The sequence below is a fragment of the Acanthochromis polyacanthus genome, chromosome 19 (genome assembly GCF_021347895.1).
Source record: "Acanthochromis polyacanthus isolate Apoly-LR-REF ecotype Palm Island chromosome 19, KAUST_Apoly_ChrSc, whole genome shotgun sequence".
NCBI lineage: Eukaryota > Metazoa > Chordata > Actinopteri > Pomacentridae > Acanthochromis > Acanthochromis polyacanthus.
Window position 1 is genome coordinate 14,190,844 of NC_067131.1, and position 25,016 is coordinate 14,215,859.

General features: G+C 39.9%; 1 protein-coding gene across 3 annotated transcripts in view; it reads left to right on the forward strand.

Moving 5' to 3' along the window:
* The window catches only part of LOC110970028 (ankyrin repeat and fibronectin type-III domain-containing protein 1), a 165,987-nt gene that overhangs the window by 26,953 nt on the left and 114,018 nt on the right, over nt 1–25,016 (forward strand). For all 3 annotated transcript variants that reach the window (XM_051939438.1, XM_051939439.1, XM_022220238.2), the window contains 2 exons: nt 10,659–10,840; nt 16,556–16,794. In XM_051939438.1, the coding sequence (XP_051795398.1) occupies nt 10,659–10,840; nt 16,556–16,794 (421 nt within the window). The remainder of the gene's footprint in view (nt 1–10,658; nt 10,841–16,555; nt 16,795–25,016) is intronic.

The window sequence follows — 25,016 nt, forward strand, 5'->3', positions numbered from 1 at the left end:
CACTGGGAGCAGCCAAAACTTCCTACTGTTTATGACTCAGTGGCTTCAGAAATGAATTTTCTAACGCTCTTGCTCAAGGGCAAATTGACAGTAGATGTCAAGGGGGGAAATATCTAATGTCAGAAATTGAAAAAGCAATCTTGATGTCACAGGTCTGCTCCACCATCACCCTGAACTGCTACATTTGAATTACTTTTCAATTGCATGTAGCGTACGTTTGACATTCTGTCTCCTGCCGTCCTCAACCCACCTTTTTACATTACAGCCACCTCTGAACAGCTCTCTTCAAGCAGCGCCTTAAATATGCTTGATTGTGATTTTTCTTATGCAAATATGGATAATCTGGAATGTTCTGATAACATCCAATGCACCTTTCTTGGTCTGATTTTGAAATTCCACTGCCACACAGGTTTTATCCAGTTATTTTTGTGTCACACCGAAGTCGTCCACGCCCTCCTACAAACTTAATTAGTCTGGCTTTACTAAGATCTAACAGCAGCGCCGCCATTAAGTGTCCTGAAATCAGAAAGGGAGTGTAATTTGCTCTGCTTGCCTTTAGACCCCTAAGAGAATAAAACAAAACAAAAAAGTAACTTTGAAGCTAAGTTTAGAGCCCTGTGTTCTTTTTTGTTGTTGTTTTTTTCTCCTCGGTGGTAGCGGCGTCCTTCTAAAAATGATAACAGAAATTGGGCTTAATTGCTTTTGAGTTGGTGTTAAATTATATAACAAGGATAAAAATGCAAATGAGAGTGTATCCAACTCCCAGCGCGGCTACTACTCTCGACTTTAAAAGAATTTTCATCAAGTCTCAAACGATTTACTCACAGGAGAAGTGTTAACGTGGGCGGACATCTGGTTAGAAAAGTTAAAAAAAAAAAAACTCTGCCTTTCCAAATCCGGCATCTCTCTCATCCCCACAGCCTCTTTGTCTCCGTCCCTCCCACTCGCTGTCTCTTTCTCACAAGCCACCCCCTTCCTACGCCCCTCCATCTCCCTCTGTCTTCTCTCTAACTTTAAGTCTTTCGTGCTTGGTTTCTTTCCCCTTCCCCTCTCTAATGCCTGATCTCTCAGCTCACTGGCATCCACAAAGGCTGAGCCAGAGGGGTCTGGAGCTATCAGAGTTACAAGTCTATTTGTTAAAGCTGGACTGTGGCTGAGCTCTGTCCTCTTTGTTTCTAACTGAATAGGAACAGGGAGGAAAGTGCAACCTGGAGACTTGTGTTTTATCATGATGCATGCATGCATCTGTGTGTTGGGTGCAGAGAAAATGAGAGGAATGCAGCAGGGACTGTTATCTGTCAATGTTGTGGTGAATGAATGAAAAATCCAGCTCTGGAGTCTACAAGATTCCAGGTTTGTCAGGAGCTCACAATGTGCAGCATTAGGTTGGGTGAAATGCAAAGATTTTCCAGCCTACTAATATATTTACGTAGGTGTTTATGAAAAGAGTCAGATGACATCAGATCAGCATCTCCTATAGACTGATTTATGTGTTTAACCCTCTGAACCCTGAGCAGGTTTTGAGCATTTTTACTCGCTGTGGGCTTCATTTTTCACTGCAGTATAAAGTCCTGCATCTCTATGGCAGCTGCACAACCATGGCTGGAAGCAGAGAGAACTCAAAAGTGTCTTCTGTCTTCAGTTACAATACCATGTATAATTAAAAAAAAACAAGAAGTTTTCATTTTACCAAAACTGGAATAACCACAGACCATGTAGCCCACAGGTGTTATGAATACTGGCAAACATTTTTGACTCTCCATACTGTACTACTTACATTTTCATATTTGTTTGCATATTTTATTTTATCTGCTCAATGTCCACACAGCCTGCAGTTCAGTCCAGTTCAGCAAAAAAATCTTTGAATTTTTTTGAGTGTGATTTTTAAAAAAAATCAATTTTATTTGCAATTTTGCACAAAAGTACAACAAAGAGGAAAATGCCAGGGATATTCTACTTTACATCACACAAGAGGGGGAGATAAAGTGAACAATTAAATGACACTCAAAGAAACAAAACAATTAGGAGGAGCCAGGTTTAAGTTTGAATTTTTTAAGGTTGTTAATGGATCTTTCAGCTTTTTTGTTTTTAGTTAAATTTATAGTAGAAACGTATAAGTTAACGTCTACAATAAATTCATTAAAGTTTGTTTTTTTATTGGTAGTGTCTACAGATACGGACCCGTACCCGTAGCCTGTGGCCTACGGATACGGCACTTTCCATTTGCCAATCAGATACAGACCCGTACGCGAATCTCGCAAGTCAAGAAGCTGCTAACCACTGCAAACTGTTGAAAGGTAAGCAAAGGTTAAGGTTAGGGTTAGTGTTAGGGTCAGGTTTAGGGTCTGTACCTGTAGTACCGATGCTACGGGTCCGTACCTCCAGCGTCTACCGGGAGTCACGTGACCAGATCTCGCGTATCTGATTGGCAAATGGCAAGTGCCGTATCCGTAGGCCACAGGCTACGGGTACGGGTCCATACCTCTAGCAACAACCTTTTTATTAGCCCATTTCATTTTGTGGATGTGATAACTTTCCTAATAAAATGTAAAGCTGAATTACAAATTTTACTTTTTTGAGTGTGATTGTTGGTTGCAGCTGAGTCATTAATGACCTCATGGTTGTGGTGAGGAGCTCTCCATTTTGTGTTTTTTAGTAGAATATGGTTAGAGCGAATGGTTTATTTCCTTCTGAACTCTTTCTGAACTCTTTCTTTTTTTTAATTTAAATGACAAATATAGAATATTTTGATGAAATGTCACATGCTTAAGCTTTTTTCGCTTTTTTATTTTCCAGACAGAACAGCATGTCACAGATAAATAGTTCAAGGACTATGGGAAAAGTTCAAATCCGTCAATTTTCTTTGCTTAGGTGGTGTGATTTTATCAAATTTTGTAAATAAAACAACACGCCTTTCAAGCCCGCTAGCGGATTTTAGAGTTCAGAAGGTTGAAGTAGAGTTTCATTCTTTATCCCTACTGATTGGACATTTAAATTCATGGCTCATACAGACTACTTTCTTGCTCAAAAATGAAATACAGCTATTTGCAGATGGCAGGCAGTAGCCGTAATGAATGGTGACAAGATGGTCGGTCAGCTATGAATGATAAGTGATGGCAAATCAGTCTGTAATGAACAAGTTAATGTTCACTCTGCTGTAATGTAGAGGGATAAATCTGCAAGCCCACATTAGTGTTTTTTCCTCCTCCTTGTCACTTGAGCTGGTTCAGTCAATTTATGTAGTTTATTGACCCGTCGTTCTGTCCATGTTCCCCTCTGAGTCTTCTCTACTCAGCATTAAGACACATAAATGCTGTTATCGGGAATCAGCTTCATCTGCAGATTACTTTTTTTTTTCAACGTCCAGAAATTCCTTAGTGGAGAGGGTAGAGTGTGGGGGGAAATATGTGCAGATGAGGAGTAAAATAAATGGAAAAGTAATGCAAGGGAGCGATTAGACATTTGGAGAAAAATAAGCCCAAAAAGAACGTAAATGAACCCTGGCGATGTAACACACACATCCACACTCAAGCACACTGAGAACACATTAATAGTGAATAAGATTTTTACTGAATGGCTCAGTACAGAGCAGCAAGTTTGCTTTATGAATGAATAACCATGAGCCGTGAAACTGCCTTTAGAAGAACCGAATTCATTAGTTCATTACATTAATAAATGGAACAATAATTTGCACCGGGGTACAAGTAGGAGAATTCAGAGATTGGATTTATCAGAAGATAAGATGATATGTAGAACTCATTAGCCTGAAGTGTTTGAATCTGTGTTAAAGCTTAAAATGCATCATTACAGAAGTGCAGCGTTAATGAAAACTCTGCAGGCATGTGTGTAAAAAGAATATGAGGATGTGACTGTACTATACTGTATGTGAGTGTGTTCTAGGTTAAATTGTCACCACATATAGTTGTCAACACAGGAGCTGCTTTCCAAAAAGTGACTTTCGCCTTCATGTAGCATTTATCAAGCTACTGATTGCTCTGTAGTCAGACGTAAATGGTGGTGAGACAACTTCTGAAGCAGCAAGGTCAACGGCAGACATTTTTCAGGACCAGGATTGGGAAAATACTTCAATATGCACACATTACATACCCGAGAAGAGTGCAGGGGTTGCATGTGCTACTTTCATTAAAATAGGTCATTCATACAAATTGCTGTACATCTGTTACACTGAAAATGTGTTCTTGCGAAAGTGGGAGCAAAGTGTATTTCAGCCTGCAGCGAGGAAGAGAACACAAGCTTTTGCGAAGTCTTCTGAGTTCTCTGCCTTGTCAGTCAAGTACAGAAATAGACGGAGAAAAGAAACCGAAAAAAGAAAAACTAAAGGAACAGACGATGGTCGCTTTAAGGCAGAAAGTGTCTGTGGTTTGCCGGCATGTGGGCTATCGTAAATAAACATGCATTTTCACACATCGCTATCACACCATCATCATCTTATGCTCTCTCCTCTCTCAAGTGCCTCATTGTCTGTCATTCTTAAAAACAAACCCTCATTCATATCTTGTCGTATTTTATTTTTCTCACAGACAGAATGTTTGTCAGTCTTAAAAAAAGCTCATTAATTTATTGTCACATTTTGTCTCGCAGAAAATTTCATTCTTAAGAAAACCTAATTCATTTGTTGTTGTATTTTATTTTCTCACACAGAGAATGTGTCATTCTTAAAAAAAACTCATTCATTCAGTCTTTTTCTCACAGAGATTGTCAGTCATTCTTAAAAAAATCTCATTAATGTATTGTCATGTCTTATTTTCTCACGCAGAAAATATGTGACATTTTCAATTATCATGTTTTATTCTCTCTCGACGAAAATCTGTTATTCTTTAAACAATCCCGTTCATCTATTGTCATATTTTATCTTCTTACTCAGAACATTACTGCCATTCTTAAATAAAAAGTAATTAATTTCTTGTTATATTTCGTTTTCTCACACAGAACATGTCTGTTGTTCTTTAAAAAACTCGTTGGTTTATTATCATATTTTATTTCTTCACATAGAAAATGCCTGTCATTCTTTAAAAAACTCATTCATTCACTGCCATATCTTATTTTCTCACACAGAAAATGTCTGTCGTTTAAAAAAACATCTTTTCATATTTCATTTTCTCACATAGAAAATGTCATTCTTAAAAAGCTCTCACTCATTCATCGTCATATTTTATTTTCTTACACAGAAAATGTCGGTCATTCTTAAAAAATCTCATTCATTCATTGCCGTACTTGAGCTTCTCACACGGACCTAACCGAGAGAGAGAAAGTGAGCTCAACTGCAGCAGGAGAGATAATAAATTTGGCAGCAGAAAACATGCGGTGCACTTAATGCTTAGAACTGGGGGCAGGACATTGTTTTTATGATTGCTTCTGGGAGGCAACAATAAGCTCCTCTCCTCTCCTCTCTTCTTCTCCTCTCCTCTCCTCTCCTCTCCTCTCCTCTCCTCTCCTCTCCTCTCCTCTCCTCTCCTCTCCTCTCCTCTCGGTCGCTTAGCAACAGGTTTGTTGGATGAGTGAAGCCCAAATTGTGAGAGTGGCCTGGGCGGTCCATTCAGCCCGGTGTGCTATCATCATGATGTGTTGGTGGGAGGCCAACAGCTACGTTTGTGCACGTGTGTTTGTGTATTTGTATGTGTGTGCGCTTTGTTTACCGGTGGAACCTGAGCTATTTCATCTTCTGCCAGCTCCGAGGAGTATATATGTGTGCGTGCTTCAGGCAACTACCCTCTCATGCAAGTCAGTATGGATTGCTGAGGAGTGAGAGAGCTGCCTGTTTCAATTACTATCAAAGTGTGCATGTGCTTCTGCCCTGCCTACACGTATGTATAAAAGAATAATTCAGCATCAGACCGTCCTGGGTCGTCCATGTCGGCGCGTTGAATAACATTCAGGGATTCGCTGATCCCAGGTCAAATATTCACAACTTCAACACCCACCCTATCAGGTTGTAGTTTAATAGCTGACAGTGGGCAGATGTCAGTACACCTCCTCTCAAACCTGCGAATCTGCTGACTTAGAACCTGCTGTTGGTTTACCTGATGGATCCCCGGTGTGAAATAGCCCCGAGCATGCAAATACATCCAGAGCCAGACATCCAAGGGAGTTAAAAGAGACCTGAAGTATTTCACTCAGACATGGCACACTTATGTAGTTAATCGTCAGCACTTATCCTCAAAATGAAAGGTAACAACATGCAGGGAATAAGCAGGCAGCTATTCACTGGTAAGTGCATGCAAAGCTGAATGATGCTGCAGTATTGGATTTTCTAATGAATGAATGAATAATTAATAATCTTTTGTAAGTCAAGCATTTAATGGATTAGACATCCTATGCTTAGATGAAAGGCTCTAATAGGCCGGCTTACATTAGCCTGATGATAATTGATGAAATATGCTCATTTGTTGATACACAAACTTGAATCAGCACAGCCGCTAGTCTTATAACCACCTGGGCCACACAGAAGACATTTATGCCATAAATGCATGTGCACCCATGGTGTTCTCTTGCACTGAGCAAAAATAAGATGTCTGAATAGGTCAATTTTAAACAAATGCATTTACTGGAACCACTTAAACACGAAGTTACAAACATAAGCTGTTTAGCTTCGCATATATTCTGGAAAGACGTAGGAATTGAAGTCATGACATCACCATGACATTTACCACTTATGGTAAAGAATCCAGCATGCAACTAATCATCAAACTATGAGTTGTTGTTTTTTTACCACCTATTAGGGCTGAGCAACATGGCTGAGAATGTTAGCATGACAAAATGCGTCAAAGACCAGCAGAAAAAAAATTCATTTGAATTTAACCAACTTGCTTTAAATTTAACCACCAATGCCTAGTTATCAAGCTGTGCAAAACTAATAGTTATAAAGGAATAAGCTCACGTATATACACGTTAAATAAAAAAAAAAAGCAAGGACAACCTGGAGGTTTGTGAGGGCGACCAGACAAAGCTGCCGCACAACACTCATGTTAAAGTTTTGAGTAATGTGGCTCACACAATGTACATTGTGGGTATAAACCTGTCATTGGCCGCATTTTGCACGTGCCATTCATGCGCATTTCCGCCATTTTCGTGTGAGCATTTCATGCAAATTCTACCAAAACAGTTGCTATTTTGAGTAAACATCCGTGCGTTCTCCTCTTAGCCTCAATCAAGTCAGTTGTGATTTGGTAAAGAAATGTTGTGGCCAGACCATTCTGTACAGCTCTGTAGAATGGTCTGACAATATGAGAGCCAGTTCAGAGTGACTGACCAAGGCCGAGTGTTACCGGATGGATAAACCACAACGGCCTCTGTGCACACATCGACATATGTTCTGTTAGTAGGGACAGTGAAGCCGGTAGCCTCTGCCACAGCCTAAACCAGGAAAGACCACAGACTAGCCCAACTCAGGAAACCTGCACGGCAACCAAAAGGGAGAACAAAAGAGTAGCACACTCCATTTACAAAGCATATGACCTGCTTAGGGTTTGTTCATGCAACTGAGCTTCACATTTTTGTTACACGCTTTCACGGTGGTTTGAATCTGATACACTTAATTTAAACCATTCAATGTTCAATTGAACAATTTTCTTATTGCTCTTGATGAAGTGTCTATCACAAGTGCATATCTTCAACATTCCATCGCCCAGAGCTACTTGGTAGTTTTGTGAACAGCCTAATTAACAATAAAGTTTTAATTTGTGGGTTTTCGAGGTGTCGGTAGGCAGATTTTGCTCTCTGTGGACAAAGCCAGGCTAGTTGCTTCTTCTAGTTTTCAGCCAAGGTAAACTAACTCCAGGCTCCAACTTCTTATTTATTTCCAGAATGTCAAACTAGTGCTGGTTTTAGAAAATACAGGTGGGCGTTGGGGTGACAAAGCATGAAGAAGCAAATGGGAATACATAGGGTGTGAGAGAACAACACAGAAATAGATGGAGAAGATTGGAAAATTGAGGCACATGCATTCCAACATGTATGCTGACATAATGGTACACTGAAAGACTTCTTTTGTAACCATATCGCTCTGATCTGCAAGTGTCACTTTTGTCCCATCCTCTTATCAAAATCAAAATGAGACAAACAAATCTCCTATCTAACAGTTTCAGCCTGGTATACGAATTTTCTAAAATAGATCTCAACTGCAATCACAGGCAAAAACTAGTCTCTGAAAATGTCAGGACACATCAACCTGTCCTCAACTGATATTCAGCCGAGGATCATGTGTTCACCACCCAAACTTGTCACGTAAGAGTCTGGAGGTCAGAAGTCTTCCACTTCTACCAGGCTGACTGACGTCTGAAATGCTGGCTGCGTTTTGATCACATCGAGATCAGATCTGATCAGAGCTTCACTGCAGTGATTCAGTATCGTTCAAGTTTTTTTTTTTTCCTTTCTCTTCTTTGTTCTATTATACAAGACACACAAATATTTCATGGCTTATTTTATGCAATATTGATCACGTCTGTCGTAATATAATGTAATAATGGCTTTAAATGTCTGCATTACATTTTCTTAGTTTTACTTTGTCTGTTGAAAAGAAACAACACAAGGTGGCTGTGACAAGACGCTTTAGTAAAAAAAAAAAAAAAGGGAGATGACTCTATTTGCAGTTACAGGAACTGCGCAAAAAACAACCACTCTCCATAAATGAAAACATTCTTATGCAAATGCCACCTAAAAGCAGATAAAAAAGTGTTGTGGCTCGTCGCCGATTGTTAAGCCGATCTTGTGACTGTATCTATTGATTATTGTCTCACTGGGGAGTGTGTGGTGTCAGCTGCTATGATTGTGCTTGTGTTCCAAATGGCCTTTAGCTTGATTACGCTGACGTGGAAGCATTTCCACTATTGATCAGTAAAGCTGCTCTTGTTGCTCATTAACAGTAAGATACATGCATGTGTCAGAGCGTGTGTTTGTGGACACGTGTTCGTATTGTGTCGGCACTAAATGCGTGTTATTTTCCCGCTAAGGTGAAAAAATGTTGTTTCAATCCCACTGACATTTCACCGTGAATGTTAAACTGATAAGATCACCTCAACTCAAATGTGGAGTCTGATTCTAAAGAAAGGGATTTGATATTGAGCTAGTTGTCACATTTAGATTCAGGATGTGTCAGATTTACCTTTTCTTTCACTACCCTTGCTCTCTTTCTCCCTGAGCACACAGAACATTATTAAACAGCGCTGTGTGGATCGGTCAGGGCCACTTTGTTTCCCATTTTGTAGAGTCAAGGCTTTATACTAACACTGGATTGTTTCCTCAGTGCATACGCAGAAGCAGAGTGTGAACTACAAAGTCCCTCTGGCTCCCCTTAATAAGAAATGAGCTCCTCAAAAACATGATGTGTGTAATTTGGGGGGTTGTCTAAATTATTGAAAATGTGCCCTTTTTTGCGATGCGTTTCTATTTTTCTGTATCTTCATCAGCACGGCTCGTGTAAAATTTGCGTACGATTCGACCGTGAGGGCTAGGGCTGGACAGTTAATTGATTTTGAATTGAAATAATAATTAGAAACAATGCAATTAGCGAATCACAATGGCAGCAATTTAGGATGCAGCCTTTGTTCTGCAGTGTGTCTGACTCAGGGTTTGAACCAATTCATGCTGTCGCGCTTTTAATGTGGTGATGCTCTGTCAAATATTTTCAATCTATTACAGAGTAAATATTGAACTGAAGCTTGACAACGCTGCAAATCAAATCGTTAAGTCGGCCAGAGGAATGGCAGTTAGATATTTCCCCAAATTGTTTAGCCTGATGAGGGTGATTTGTCACTAATTCGTTTTATTGCGGGTCAAAATCGACCCTTTGTAGAGTTTGAAAATGTGGAAAAAATGTATATTTTTTACAGTGAAACTTCTGATGTCCACATTTTCAACATTTTTGGGAAATCTTCGACTGGTTTTTGGTGGACAAAAAAGAAATGTTAAAAATGTTTCTTCAGAACATTCACATAAAAATCAACCAAAATCCAGCGAAATTCGCTGGATTTTGGTTGATTTTTATGTGAATGTTCTGAAGAGTTTGACTGATATGTATGTAATCATTTTAGATATTTTTAGGATTTTTTTTGGAAGGTTTTTACTCATTTTTTGAAAATATTTACAAGAATTTTCTTGCCAAATTTGGGGGATTTTTAAAAAAATAAATTTTAAGGGAAACTTTTAAGGAATTATTGAAATTTTCTTCCTGACGGTTTTGCAAATTTTCAGAAATTTGGGGATTTTTTTTTTTTTTTTTCTGAATTTTTGGATTTTTTTTTCAGACAAGGAAACGGTATTTTTTGGTGCCCGTAAATGAGGACAACAGGAAGGTTAAAGATGCTGGCACCACTCTGAAACAAAATGGAAGATCAACATCAAACGTAAACGTTGTGTGGTGTTGAAAATAAGCAATAGCTCAATAACTTTATTTTAAATCTGTTTCCTCATTCTTTTTTATTCAAATTCTTATTACTAGCAATAATAAGCAAAAGCAAAATCAAGTTCCTTAGAAATGTTGTTTTTGACCAGTGAAAATACTGAGCCCCTTTGTAGTGTAGTCTGCACTCTACATGATCAGCGCAGCATGAGAAGATATTTAAAGGTTTTTATCTAATATCATATCATAAAAAAAGCTTCTCATTCTCTGTGTAACTGACCATTGATGTGTCTCCAACCAGGTCGCTGGAAAGGAAGCTGCAGAGACCGATACTGGCCAAGTCTCGTACTCTCCCCAGCATCCCCCAGTCTCCGACCGTCTCCAGGGTCCATCCCTCTGATCTCATTGGTGGGAGTCCTCCTCGCAGGAAGAACCCTCCCACTACCACCAGCCAGCCAAAGGCCTGCACTCTGCCGCCTGCAGGTAAAGATAAAACAGAAGCTGCATCTAAACAGCTCCATTATATTTAAAGTTGCCAGCGGTTGGGGGAACACTACCAGACAGCTTTTGCAGAATCGACTCTTTCTGAGCAGTTCTTTCATGTCCTTAGATTGTGTGTTTAGTCCGCTAATCCGGTTCTGGCAAATCTTGTGAAAATTCTCCTCAAATCTTCAGCACACAGTGATGGTAATGCTTTTCAAAACATTCTTTTTCAAGCCGAAATGGCAGTCTCTGACCTCTGAGCTCATAATGTGTCAGCATCTTGAACTTTACTGTTAAACCAAGTGGTTGCTTATGAAGAAAGCATCTTTTTGCTGTTGATACAAGAGTGTAAAGGGCACCAGAGCTGAAACTGAGGTCTTCTTAGATATGTCAAACATGGCCCACTTCTTTTTCCTTTCAAACTTCCACAGCTGCCTTGCTTCTTTGATATTTGCTTCACCACCTGACTGAGAGCGCACAGAGCCCAGCTGTCTGAGCGGTAGCATGTACAGTATGAGACAGATATATCCCGTCTCTCGCCGTCTCTCTGCTGTCGTCTCTGTCCTCCACTTGCTTGTAAATCAAACAGCGTTCCTTCACCTGAGAGGGAAAACTGTCACGGAGCATTCTGAAGCTGTAGCCTGCTGACAGCGAGACCTTTCATCTTAAGGACAAATGAGGTGTTTTAAGGACGATAACATTTATAGGTGGTGAAGATTTTATGTGAATCCTTGCAGTGGGCCCTTGATTTGTATAGATCAAAAGGAGCTCCATAGAAACTTCATAATAGCAGACATCCAAAACAGAAAGGAGGAGGAACAATATTTTTTAAGTAAATTGAAAGAACCTATTAAAGGCATTATGGAGGATGTTTTTTTGTTTGTTTAATTTGTCTGATTCACATAAAATGAATATACTGACCTTTAGTGGACTTGTATGTATGGTCTCTAAAAGAATAAAAAATTTAAAAAAATAACTGTGGACATGGCAGGACCTGAAAAACATCAGCCAGTCAAAGCGCTCGGACCGAGGCGTTTGGTTTGCTCCCTTTCCTGTCAATCAAAAATCTTCCGTCTCAGGCCTAGTTACGTAGATTACGTACGCCTTGGACTTACGTGTTTTGTGTATGTGTTGCTTTGGTATAGCTTCGTAGTTAGCTGGCGACTTGTTTTGCTCATCTTTTTTTACATGATGGCAGCTAAAGATCCAGGGGGACCCAGCCGTAAAAGACAACTTCACGAGTGCTACGTAAGTTTCTGGAGGGGGACATTTCTTCGTAAATGTTAAGAGGGGGGAGGTTAGAGGGGGGTGAGGGAGAGGTTGTGTGTGCGCATGCGCATGCTACGTTCAAAGTCGTAGGAAATTAAATCTCCTCTAATGCCTTTAACAGATAAATTCAATTGCCCAAAAACTGAAATTGCAAGCGTGAATATTTTTTTTTCAGTACATTAAACCTGTGTTTGTGCTTGCATTCAGTTTCAAAAGTGACCTATATTTGCTATCTTCTAATGCATTCATAATTTCTCAGTGGACAGTTAAACATCAGTTGAATCTGCTTCTAGCGGCTCTGACACTTTTTCAAAGTGGGTCATTTGTAATCTTCCCTCCAACCCAAACAAGCCAGCAGCCATCCCATTAGAGCTCACAGCTAAAGAGTCAGAGGGCGCCTCAGGTTAGACATCCTTACGCCCATGTCCTCGTTCACGTCCACTAACAGAAAAATCGCTGATGATTGACTCCACAACCTCAAGCTCCCCTCCACCACCTAATATGTTTTTGGTATGTTTGAAGTGTCGGGATAAGGGGGAAATGCTGCGTTCTCATTCTTATTTGTGATGTTTAATACAAGAGAAACTTGCATAGGAGCCCTCCACTTTCTGAAACTGCACTCTGCCTGCACAAAGAAGGCAACATGAATGAAAGACTTTATTAAAACAAGAAAAAGTCTTCCTCTTGAACTAAACCCCGGTCCCACTGGATTCACAAAGAGGCAGGCAGCAACACAGGCGGCACCAACTTGAAAATAAACTCAAACAAGCACAAAGTTTTCACAGTGTTAATAAACAACACACTTCAAATTCATATTCAAACATGCCCTGGAAATGTTTTGAACAATCATCTCACTGATATTTGGGTTCCAGTTTCATTCAGCAGTGCAGGTAATTTTAGAGCTGCATGTATTTTTTACAGTGCTGATGAGAGAGCCAAATGGGGATAAGATGCTGACATAGCAAGGGCACATTTTCGCCCTCTCTCTCTTCATTGCTTTCTCTCTCTCTCTCTCTCTCTCTGGCTCTCCTTTTGCTGACTCCTAGCTGCTGTCAGTAAGTGCTGGTGCAAATTTTAATCAAAGCTGGATGCGCTCTGTGTTTGATTTTTCAGAAAGGCCTCAGGATGGGTTCAAACTCAGAACCTTCTTTTCGTGCAAATCCCAGAGTTACCTCTCAGCAATCAAGTTATTTTTAACCATAAATAAACTCTAAACTATCAGATCAACTGACCTGGAAGTAAATCTTGCTCGGCTGCACGATTTATCGTCTTTCAGCATTGACTTGTGCAGTATGGGCACGCACAAGGACAGGAAATCCGATCTGAAGTAAGGCAACTTAACTCAAACACAGCATGCTGCAAAAAGAAAACTTGCAAACAATGAACAAAAAATGTGATCTGCTGCAATAACAATAATGCTTAAAAAATACCCTACTCTTAGAAAACTCCACTTACAGTAAATGAGTGGAGACTAGAGGCTTCTCTGTGCACAGCAGCTATAGACATCTAGCTAGCTTCTACCACAGCCTGTGTATGAGACGTTTAGGAAACACTGGAGAATTGTAGTGTGTGTCGAGAAGCTAAATCAGCAGCTAAGGACTTTTGGACACAGTTTTATTAATATTTTGCTTCTAGTAGAGCCACTGACTTCAGGTGAAGAGATTTTGAGTTACATTTTAATGCAAACATTGGTACATAAACAGGGATGTAGCAAAATATGGAAATAACAGGAATTCTGTGTTTATAAATATGAAATTGCAGTTAGTTGTAAGGACATATTTTGTTACAGAAAGGATGACGTTGACCAAAATACACTACTCTGGCTTCAAATTGTTGCCACTGCATGAGAAAACGCAACTGATCTGTTTAACAATTTAAACCAGCAGCACAAAAGTTTGTAGGATGAATGCAGTGTCATTTTTTTCAGTATTGTGCAGTCCTAATTGTAGCCATAAGTACACAATGAACTATCAGACACCAAGGACAAGTGGATAATGTAGCTTAAAGGGTGTGTTCAGAAATAGTGCTGACAGTTTCAGCAATTTCATTGAGTTTTAAAGCCTCTGTGCCGCAAAAAAAAGCTATCAATGGTTAATAAATAAAAGGTGAAAATATGAAATATGAAAAAAACACTCTTTCTGCAAGAGACTTTGTCTGTCCTTCTCTCTCACTGACCCTCTTTACCTTTCTCTGTCCCATAATGCCTCTTATTTAAACTATGAGAAGGTTGTCTTGTCAATAAACCCACTTTGTTGGAGTAGCATTGAGTCCACCTCTTCAACTCTTCCTTGTTACCACGTCTAATGATCCTGGACTAAACAGCGTTGTCTGTGATTGGTTGATGGAGTCCAAGTGCTTCCATTTTATGCCCTTTTACATCTTGACTAACTATCTGAGTCTGATGGCGTGCCTGTCTCCCTCCCGCTGCCTATTTTCGCTTCCCCGGCTGCGGCTCTGTTGCAAATATCAAATTGAGAGAGAGTTCAGTCTCACGTGGCTCCTTGTTGCTTAGCAACCACTGTCATCGACCATGATGAGGCTTCACTCTCTCTCCTCCTCTCTTTATCTCCTCAGCAGTGGTGAGGCAACTTTTAAAATTCAAGTTGTGTAATAATCCAGCCACTCTTAATTCACGGATTTAAGCAACATCCCATATTAGTGACAAGTCTGCCCCAGAACTCGCACTGGCAGTTGCTCCCGAGTCATTTTTATTGCAGTGTTATTTGGCTGAGCCTTGGAAGCCAGATGTGTTTTGGCTGGGGCTCAGACAGAGGAACTGACACTCTGATATTTTACACTCTGAAGATCACCCGTAAGCTCGAACAAAAGCACTCTGCCAGAAGACTTGCTGCTGAAGTCTTTACGAGGTAATTCTGAGGCTCTATATGAATTTGTTTTTAAAGTTAGACCAAACACTGAACAGTAACTTCAGAAATGTCATGAGTCAGCCTATAAAATACTTTGCAGGGTTGACACCTTGTCTGAAACAAGAAAGTGCTTTGCATTTGCTGCTCTATAATATCTCTTACATAATTCGGCTGTCAGTCTCAAATTTATTAGCTGATCTTTTTAACACAATACTCACGTCATACAATCATACAAATTAAGTCTGTAATGGTTTAGTATTTCTTATGTTCTCAACATTATATAGCGATGTAAAAGGGTTTTAAATTAAGCCTGATGAAATGTACATCTATAGCTTAGAGCAGAATATTTAACATTTTATTGAAAAAGGATAATTATGTGGGCCACAGTTTATTAACTTCTCAGCACTGTACAGTAAACTGATTAGCATATTACTGTTAGGACGCTGCGTGACTCTGTACCAGCAGCTCATATGGACAACATATGCCAGTACCCACATATCTGTGATAGACCATGATAATATCAGTTGGGCTCCATTAAAATGGAGACAAAGAAATAAAAAATAATAATGATTGGTGTATATAAGAAACGAAACAATGAAAGTAAAACAAAACTGTATATAGGACAAATATTCCCATAAATGTAAACCACAAAACAAAGGAAAATACATTAGCTCTGTCCATGCTGGCTAACATTAGCGATTCTACTGATCGTGTCTGCAGCCTATTTCTGTTTGTTGGTAAAACAGTTAAGTTGAGCCATGGTGTTGAATTTGTGGTCATGATTTAGATATCCAATTTGAAAAAAATGTGTTTGCTTGTTTCCATATTTTATTGCCTGATAAAGCACAAATTGAGCCTTAAACTTGTTTTTTTGTTGTTGTTGTTGTTGTTTACTGTTGCTATTGTTGCTCTACTGTATGATGTATGCTGCTGTAACATGGGAAATTTCCCCGGACATAGGGAGTAATAAAGGATTATCTTACCTTATCTTTTTGCTATTAATCTTTAGATGTAGCTCAACAAGCGCACGTCAACGTCTGTAAGTAACTGAGAGGCCAGCAAGTGTTTTATGAGTGCTGCTAGTCAGGCGTTGGACACTGACAAGATGTCTGACGAACATCAAATGCAGAGCGATGAAAGTCGACTGCGATTAGTGCAGCTGAGCTACAGTCTGACAGCGCTCATCCATCTCTGTTGTGTGACTGTGAAAGCTCAGCCACCTCTGTTCCTCCCCCCTCATTTTACACTGGCCGTCATTTGTGTCCAGCATATGAAATCATAATCAGGTTGTTGAGGAGGCAGGCTGAGAATAATGTCCTGCTTGTAATGTGGTTGTAAAGTATTTCACCTTAAATGGAAGCTTAATTACGTTCCGGTTATATTTCATGGAAGCAATCTCTACGTGACAGTCCCACAATTTGTGGAGTGGTTTTCCAATAATTGCGTTGTCCAATCTGTCTTGCTCTCATACATCTTTTTCAGTCTTTTTCCTTTATCTTCCTTCTTCTCGTTTCCCTCTTGAGTGCGCCCTGATCTCATTATTCGTCTTTTCTGTTCCTCCCGCCTTCTCTTGTTCAAGGGGAGCTGTGGCGTTTAGAGGATGACATGGAGGGCGACGACGAGACCGAGCAGAGTGGCAGCACCGAGGCCCGTCCTCGATCCCAGTCGCCCTTCTCCCACTTCCGGGCGCGAGCTGCTTATCTCCGCAAGAGCGTGTCAGCAGACGACCACCTGGACATGGGCTCCGACTACTGCGCAGGGACCGCAGTCGAGTGCAAACCAGCTCGTGGCAGCAAGGGAAAGCTGAAGAGAAAGTTTGTAAGTTGGATTCTTCATTTACTGTTTCATCGTGAAGATTAAGCACAAATTAGTCGTAAAGGAAATCAGTTTTTCTTTGGTCCTTTCCAACTAAAACTCAACAGTCCAGTGTTCAGTGTTGACGTCTTCATCTCCTTTTTCACACATTTCGATGCCAAAGAAGTGAAGTCTCTCTGACACGCACACACCAATGCAAGCACACGGACACACACTACGACACAGCGACACAATGTCACGCTTGGCTTTGACTTGACAGTACATATGGCTGATCTGTAGAACACGGCTTAAGTTTTCTTCCTTGTTGTGACTGTGCCATCGTGCCGACACTCAAGGCAGCTCTTAACTGAAGACAGCTTAACTCACACTCTGCCTCTGTACTTCATATGTCTGTCCCTTTATCACTCGCACTCTCTTCCCGTCTTATCTTAAATTCATTTACACAATTTGCATTGGCCTTTATCTGCCCAACTTGCAGCTCCGAGGCTGATATGACCCTTTGACATTACTGTTTAAATCCCACTTGCCATCCTGAGAGAATATTTTTAAAAGGACAGAGAGAAATGTAAAGCAACAAAAGGTGACTGTTTTATACAGAACGAGAAAAAAAGAAACACAATACAGCACTCAGGAAAAACAATCTCTTATTGCTTGCAAAGCTTGCTTCTTGTTTCACAGCAACCTTGATTTTGTTCATGGTACGTGAAGGTGGTGTAAAAACAAAAGGAGAGTGCAGCAAAAAAGCTAAAGCTAAGAACCTTACACATGGTGGAGAATGGACAATAGGCCTCAAAATTGAACACAATAATGAAAGCTGTCTCGATGAAATCTGTCATTCTACCTCTTTTACTGTATTTCTCTGTGCATATTTGCCTATATACCTGCATGTAGTATGTTAAATTTAGCCAAATTCTCATTTAGCATTTGAAGTTTAGCCTTGCTAGAATATAAACAGGTCAATTACATAAAAATTAATCCCCGTAAAGTAGTTAGAACAGGGAACTCAACTGTAAAAATCATTTGTGGTCCAGGATGTAAACACGTTTATTTCTGCTTTTAAAGTTGGACATTTTAACATGAGACTCTATGAGGATTGACCCTTTTTTTTTCAGCCAGTGTCATGTGGCCATTTAAAACGACATTTCTCATTTTCAGAGGTTGCAGCTTAACATACACACAGCACTGGTATCGCTGCAGTTGTACACACAATTAAAATACCATCAATCAATCTGTCAGCTTTGTAAATCTGAAGCTGTAGGCTAGTCGGCAGCTCCTAAAACTGTCGGGCCTCTTTCTACATACTTTGTCTATTTAGTAAAGCATATCAGAACTATCTTTTACTTCAGTGGGCTTACTGTGTGTTGCACTGGATCTCGTTGGGGGCAGCAGGGTGGTGAGTGTGCATTAAAGATTGAACACCGATATATTGTCCCCTGGTCATTGGATCAGGTAACTGGAGACCTCATTACCAGCCCCGCTGTTGTAATAGAGTCTCCAGTGTCACAGGTGCAACAGGACACCAGCATAGCTTGGGGAGACTCTGGTGGGAGAATTTAAGTGTTTGTTTTACTGCTGGATGTGGATGGATGCTGTTTGAAATGTGACAGGAAAGAAGATATCCCACTGATGACTTTCCTGATCGCTAAATTTGACAGGGGAATTATTCTTTTATGAGACATGATTTTAATCTGTTCTTCAGACACAAGCCACTAACCGTCTGGACTCTGAACAGAATTCACCTGTCAGGGATCAAAAGGACTTATTCCTGTCACGTCTCATGAACTGCACCTCTCTGTTTGGAGTTGGAGCGCTTTGTTTGAACAATGGGACGCCAAAGTCAGACCTTCATCACTGAACTGATAGGAAAGGGAAGAAGTTCACTAAACAAACTTTGATCGCACCTCCCAGTCCAGCATCTTCACTCAAAATGGGAACAGCACTGGATCTGATGACCTGCCGCGTGTGTTTCGGGGTGAGAACTCACACAGTTTCATTTTGTATTAGCATCACACCATCAGAGATACCCTATTAATGCATCGTTCCCGCTGTAATATCAAAATATAGCATCACTTCCAATGGTTTACAGTCTTACGCAATATGCTGCATTTAGATGCTTTTATTCAAAGTGTGTTTCTGTGCGGCTCCGCAGGGACTGCAATTTTGCCAGCCAGATGGAAAACACAGAAATAAAAGCATATTAACAGACCATCAGAGAGACAGGTTATATAAGGCAGCAGTGTTCCAGTTGGAACACTTTACTTCCCCTTAGCAACACCCTATGTATTCCTTTCAATTTATCCTCACCTACAGTATAAGAAAGTGATTTTTTTTTTTAACTTCGGAGAAAGTCAAAGTCAAAGGAATGTTTTCTTTTTCAGTAGAGATGGTCTTTGCGCCTTTCAACTAGTTTATTTATGCAGCCTGTCTTTTCTAGGTCTCTGTCAGTCAGTCTTTTTTTCTTTTCTTTGTAAAAAAGCCAAGCAGCAGTGTTGACGCGTTTGTTATAGGTGTGAGGAGAATACATTTAGAGCGGTGCATTGTTGCTCAACGCTCATGTGCACTTCAGAGCATCGCTTGCTTCATGGAAATTACAGTGACAAAAACAACTGCAGCTTAGCTCACTGGCTCACACAAACAGCACTCGTGCTGCAGTCTTAAGTGGTCACTATTAGGCTTGACAGTGACACAGCAGAGCAATGATGCCTTAATATCAGGACAGCGGCACGTAATGAGCTCCAAGAGAGAACTGTTTGCCTTTGTGTGGTAAGAATCTACTGTTAGATGCAAGTGGAGATGGTTTAGGTTGTTAATTATAGAGTAAAAATGCAAAATTTTATTGCGTTGACGAGACCAGGTAATTTTTGAAAGGGTAGCCAAATGTGTCCCTGGTCATGAGTTAAGTTGAGTGAGTAGTTGTAATTGCTTGTCTTTAGTCAACCAAAGATAATCTTGTTTGATTGAAATTAACCAAAAAAAAAACCTCTAAAAACGAAACTACTCTTTCACCAATTGATTGGTCATGGGGAGAAAATCAGCTACATTACACTGAGTACACGCTACCTGGTAGCCTTATTAGCCTAAATGAATAAAAACACACATTAAAAATGATATTTGGATCTTATAAAATAATTTTAGCTTAGTCAATTGATATTGAAATTATAAGAGCAACCTCAGAGCAAACCAGCACACATCTGCCCATATTTTTTGAAAATAGAGCATTTTAAACTTGTGATCTTCGAACAAGAACCATCTGAACAAAGTGCAGCTACACCATGACGATTTCTTTGACAAGATGTCAGTTAGTTTGGGGCTGAGTAACAACGCAGTAAATGCTCAGTCAGTTAGACCTAGCAGTCGCTATTAGGTAGAACCAGTAGGAATAATGCAGGGGTGTTCAAAGGTAGTCTGTTCCAAAACCAAAAGTAGTGGATTAGTCCTTTAAGGCTGTTGCTGTAGTGCTTTTCAGCTTATAAAAGCAACACCTGTGAATGTCCCACCAATGGGAATTTAGATGAAAGCATAGTGACCAACCAATCCATTGGTCAACCTGGAGACTACAGCTCTTGTAATTCCATCTGAATGAGAGATTATAATGTTGGTGAAGAAAGGACAAAAAAAGTGATAGGGGTCGACCTATTATGGAATTAAGTTTTCAGCTGTTTTGTTTTTTAAACTGATTTCCAAGAGTTTCATTTTTACTGCAAATGTGTATCAGTTTTGAGGCATTCATTGGTATCAACCCTGAACAGACGATATTAGTTGACCCCTACTTAGTGATGTAATGTGCAGGTAATTGTGTGTGTGGCAAAAGGAAAAAGGCAGTGAGTGGGATTGTAAGAACAGAGAGAGAATGTAACCCGGTATTTGTTAAGCTGTCAAACTGTACATTACAGTAAAAGTTAATCATCTACTGTAACAGTATCAACTTGTCTCCTACTGTATGAGTGCTACACATCTTCTGGTCACATCTCTAATATATTAGACACTTCAAGCCAATGCTTCTTCCTGTTGTGACACCGTAAACAACGTCTGTTGACAGCCTGAGTTTGTGACTTGCTTTAAATTGATCTGCATTTTGTTCTTTATTCCTCTTGCTGTATTGGGTTGAGATCTGCTGACTTGATCTGAATTCACCTTCATGCTCCTGAATGAATCTTGAGATGATGATGATTAAAATCATCCAGACTGTAGCCACGTCTGTAGCTGCTCGCCTGTTGTGCTCACAGATCTCAGGGAGCATTTTCTTAGGTGATGATACCTGTGCGCTTTAACAATAAAAAATACATTCAGAGAGTCTTTTTTTCATCAGTCATAATTTCATAACTCGACGTGGTGCGGATATGTTGTAAATATGTATGTGTGCTTGTTTTATTTATGTAAAAACGTGTCTGATGTGGAAATGCGCTCAAAGCTTACCGGCGGCAAGTGAAGGGGCTGAGTAAGCACGTAATCAAAGTACCCACCGTATCATGCCTGTTGATTGAATGGTTGTAACTACATAATGCTTTGTTCGTGCTTATGTGCACCACTTTTGTCTCACACAGCCTCTGATGACTCACAAAGTTACTCTATTAAATGAATCAAGGGGAGTCACTTTGCTCATAAAACAGAGAAGGCAAATAATTGTTTGTGACAATCTCCTGATTCGCTGGAAATCCACAGGAAACACCACAAGATACATTTCAAACAAATCGCGGATGCGGATACGTACGCACACACATGCAGGGCTCCTTACAGAGTTCTGCCAGGAAGCTCAGTGGTACTTGATTGTTCAACAAGGGAAATTACATTCAGCATGTTGCTTTGGTCAGACGGCTCTGGGTTGTCTGGATTGGTTTAAGAAACATGTCGCTGTTCCCTGCAGTTTTACTGCGTCTGTCTTTGGAGCGATTTACGCTGTCAGCAGATGGACACAAAGTGTGCTCACACATAATCACTCATCAACTTACATGAAAAATAGCAGATAGAACATTTGCATAAATACAGAGATCAGATATTGACAAGGCATTGGTGAGGCTTTAATGAAGAGCTTAGAAGCGATACAGTACTGTCTGTTCTGCAGTCCGTCTTACCACCTGATCCGTTTGCAAATCAGCCCATTTGCATCTCCAGTAGGAAACTATCACCTGAGGTAGAGACAGTGGGGAGTTCCTTTAGCAATACTAAGGCTTCTGCAAAGTAATTGCTTCAGATTTATTTTAAAAATGGCATCTACCCAGGCTGACCATCTGCTCACGAAATACCTTAAGCGATGTTTAAATCCAGGGAACCAGAATATATTCTGTTTTTGTGAATAACGCTCCTCCTTCATTGATTTGAGAATTAAAGAGTGATAGAGAAGCGTCTTTCCAGTTTGAAACAGGCTCTGTGCTTGACAGCAGTTCTGTTTCAGCCCGTTTTGTGCAACAGACAAAAACCTCTTTTTGGATGCACTGTGTTGTTTTTCAGTGAATCATAGAGCTTTCCATTTGTTTTCATTGCTAAGTCTCCATCTGATGTATCCTCAGATGGCTTGTAAACCTCATGGATGTCAAAGCAGATCGCACATGCAACAAACTGCAATGAGAATTGGGGCTGGAAATTAATCGATTTCACATAAAAATTGGGATTTGAAACAGTGTAAGCAAATCCTGAAGGTTGCAATTTTGCGTATACGTTAAGCAACATGTCTGAATTCATGCTGTCCTCTGGACTACAACAAAACAGCACAATAAATTAATAAATTACAACAACAGTAGTCTTCGCTCAATCAGAGCAGACACAGAAAACCATTGGCAGCTATTTTCCCTTCTGTTCACAGAATGTAAATCCATTATTTATTTTAAATCTGGTTTGGTCCACCAACCACCTACAAAATTAGTTCTGTCTGTAACTGTTAGATATTGGACTCTCTTCACCACCCACCTGTTTATATTGGTTTTCTTTTATTAGAGTAAGAGGGAGACCGACAGCATTGACAGCCTTGTCCATGTGGAATGGATATGTAAAGTTTCATAGATGCATCAATAAAACCAGGACCATATGGAAACATTTAGTGAGCTGAAAGTAACTTAAAGCAAATTTTTATTCTATGTAGTCAAACCGTCTCTGATCACAGGGTGGCATTTGATTCAATATTATTATCAAAACATAGCTTTTCTTACATAGTAGAGATTTAACAATAGGTCTGTGCTTAGACAAAAAGTGAAAATGTAACGATATGGAATGGTGATGTGTGAATTTAGATCAGTTAAATTAAGCCTGACCAATGCTGGATTTGGGTGCTACAGTTGATACCAGCTTTTAGAGAGTAAATGGTTGTGATACTAATATCTTGGTTGATAATATTTATATATATATGCATGTAAATGTTGAGTATGTAATGATAAAAACATGCTTAAAGTCAGAAAAAGTGTCCTTGCACAGTGGATTCCAGTAGACTCCACAGCACTGCTAGCTGTGATACATACTCTGCTACATGTGCTGCAGACAGTGTTGAGCAAACAGTGTAAACAGTGGAGTCACTGCACTGTGCAATGACATTTTTTTCTCAGTTAAACCAAGCATGTTTTCCACCATATGTTCTGTACAAAAATCTTTCATTTCAGACAGCATATATGCTAGTGATGTTATATTTGTAATATACCAAGATCAGCCACTAATCTGTTACATATTCCTACAAAAGAGTGGTGTGTCTTTTGTTTTTTGGTGTGTTGGTTGTGTTGTGCTTTTACATCAAAGGGAGAAAACTGGGGGACCTTGTTGTGCATGGCCACTTAATTTTCTGATTGCAGTCATTAAACGGTGAAGTGGTTGTTCATAGTGACATCTAACATAATACCAGCTGGGACTGGGAGGTCCTGTTGGTCATTATTATTAGAATATCATTTTTCATGCAGTAGCTCTATCGCATCAATAAATACACAATTCTGCAATTTCATTTAGCAGACGCTTTTGTCCAAAGCGACGTACAACACAAGCAAGAATTCAGACATAAATACACACTTGAAGACGTTGCCCAAAAGCCCAGAGATGACAGATGTTGAATAGCACACTGGCAGCAGAGCTTCGCTATTCCCTCTAGCTGACTGACTTCCAGTGGCCTCAATCGAATGAGGATAGAAGAGTGCAGCCTCAAGGCCTTTGCAGCATTAGCGCAGTAATTACTGGGGTAATTAGTCTGATGGTGTGGCCCATGTGGAGTCAGGGGAAGGAATGGTGATGGAAATTCCTCCAATTTTTATTTCCTTTCTGTGATAACAACCTCGCTGTTTTTGTTTATGTCTTCACTATTTTGTTATTTCCGCCCTTCTGTTTCTGCCCCTTTCTGTATCTATTAGTCTGTCACTCCTGCATCTTTGTCATTCTCCATAAAGGTAATGGGAAATGGAACAATAGTGGCTTTTGTTTTGAACAGTCCTGCGGTCACTTAGCTAATTACCGCTAATTAGCTGGACTATAGTATACGTGCCAAGTTTTGCTAAACAAAGCGGGTATCCCTGTTGACTTGAAGTGCTGGTTTGATCAATAGCAGCTGCAACAAACCCTCTTTGACAAGTGCTCATTTGAATTTAATTTGAAGTCTGTATAGTTTATTGAAATTAGCTCTGTATACTGGCTTGTCATGCAGAGATGTTGCTTCTATTCTGCAGTATCGTATTTCTTGCATTGTGAAAAGCTGATTAGTTCACATATCTAGAGTCAGATGCCTCACTGACCAACAGATTAGCTCTGGTCCACTGTGCATTTTCAGCTCAGTCTCGCTAAATATGCACAATAGCTAACTTGGTTGATTTTTAGTAGCTGTTCTTGGGATAGGACTCACCATAAACGTGGAAAATAACCGAAGCTTTGTGTTTGGCATTTGCACTGGTGCATTACAATCCAAACCACTTTTTTTTTTTGCCTGTGCATAGTTTTGATGTGAATGTAGTTCTGGAGCCTAAACTTAACGTGAGTATTTCTGTGGTGTAAGCTAAAGAAAACAATGACTAAATACCACAGAAGGGAGTGACTAGAAAATGAAAGTAAACAGCAAGAGAAAAGCATTTGCATGAGTGTATTTGAACCCATGATCTTTTCCAAAACAGCCACAATTCAAAAAGTGACAAAGTGACCACAAAATGCACTTAAAAGTCCTGTGGCTTATTTGCCCTATAATGTGGCCGTTATTTGCTCTTTGTATGTGAAAAAGGAAAGAAGTGTGTGACTCTCGTGACGACAAAGGCCAGTGTTATTTTTTTAAC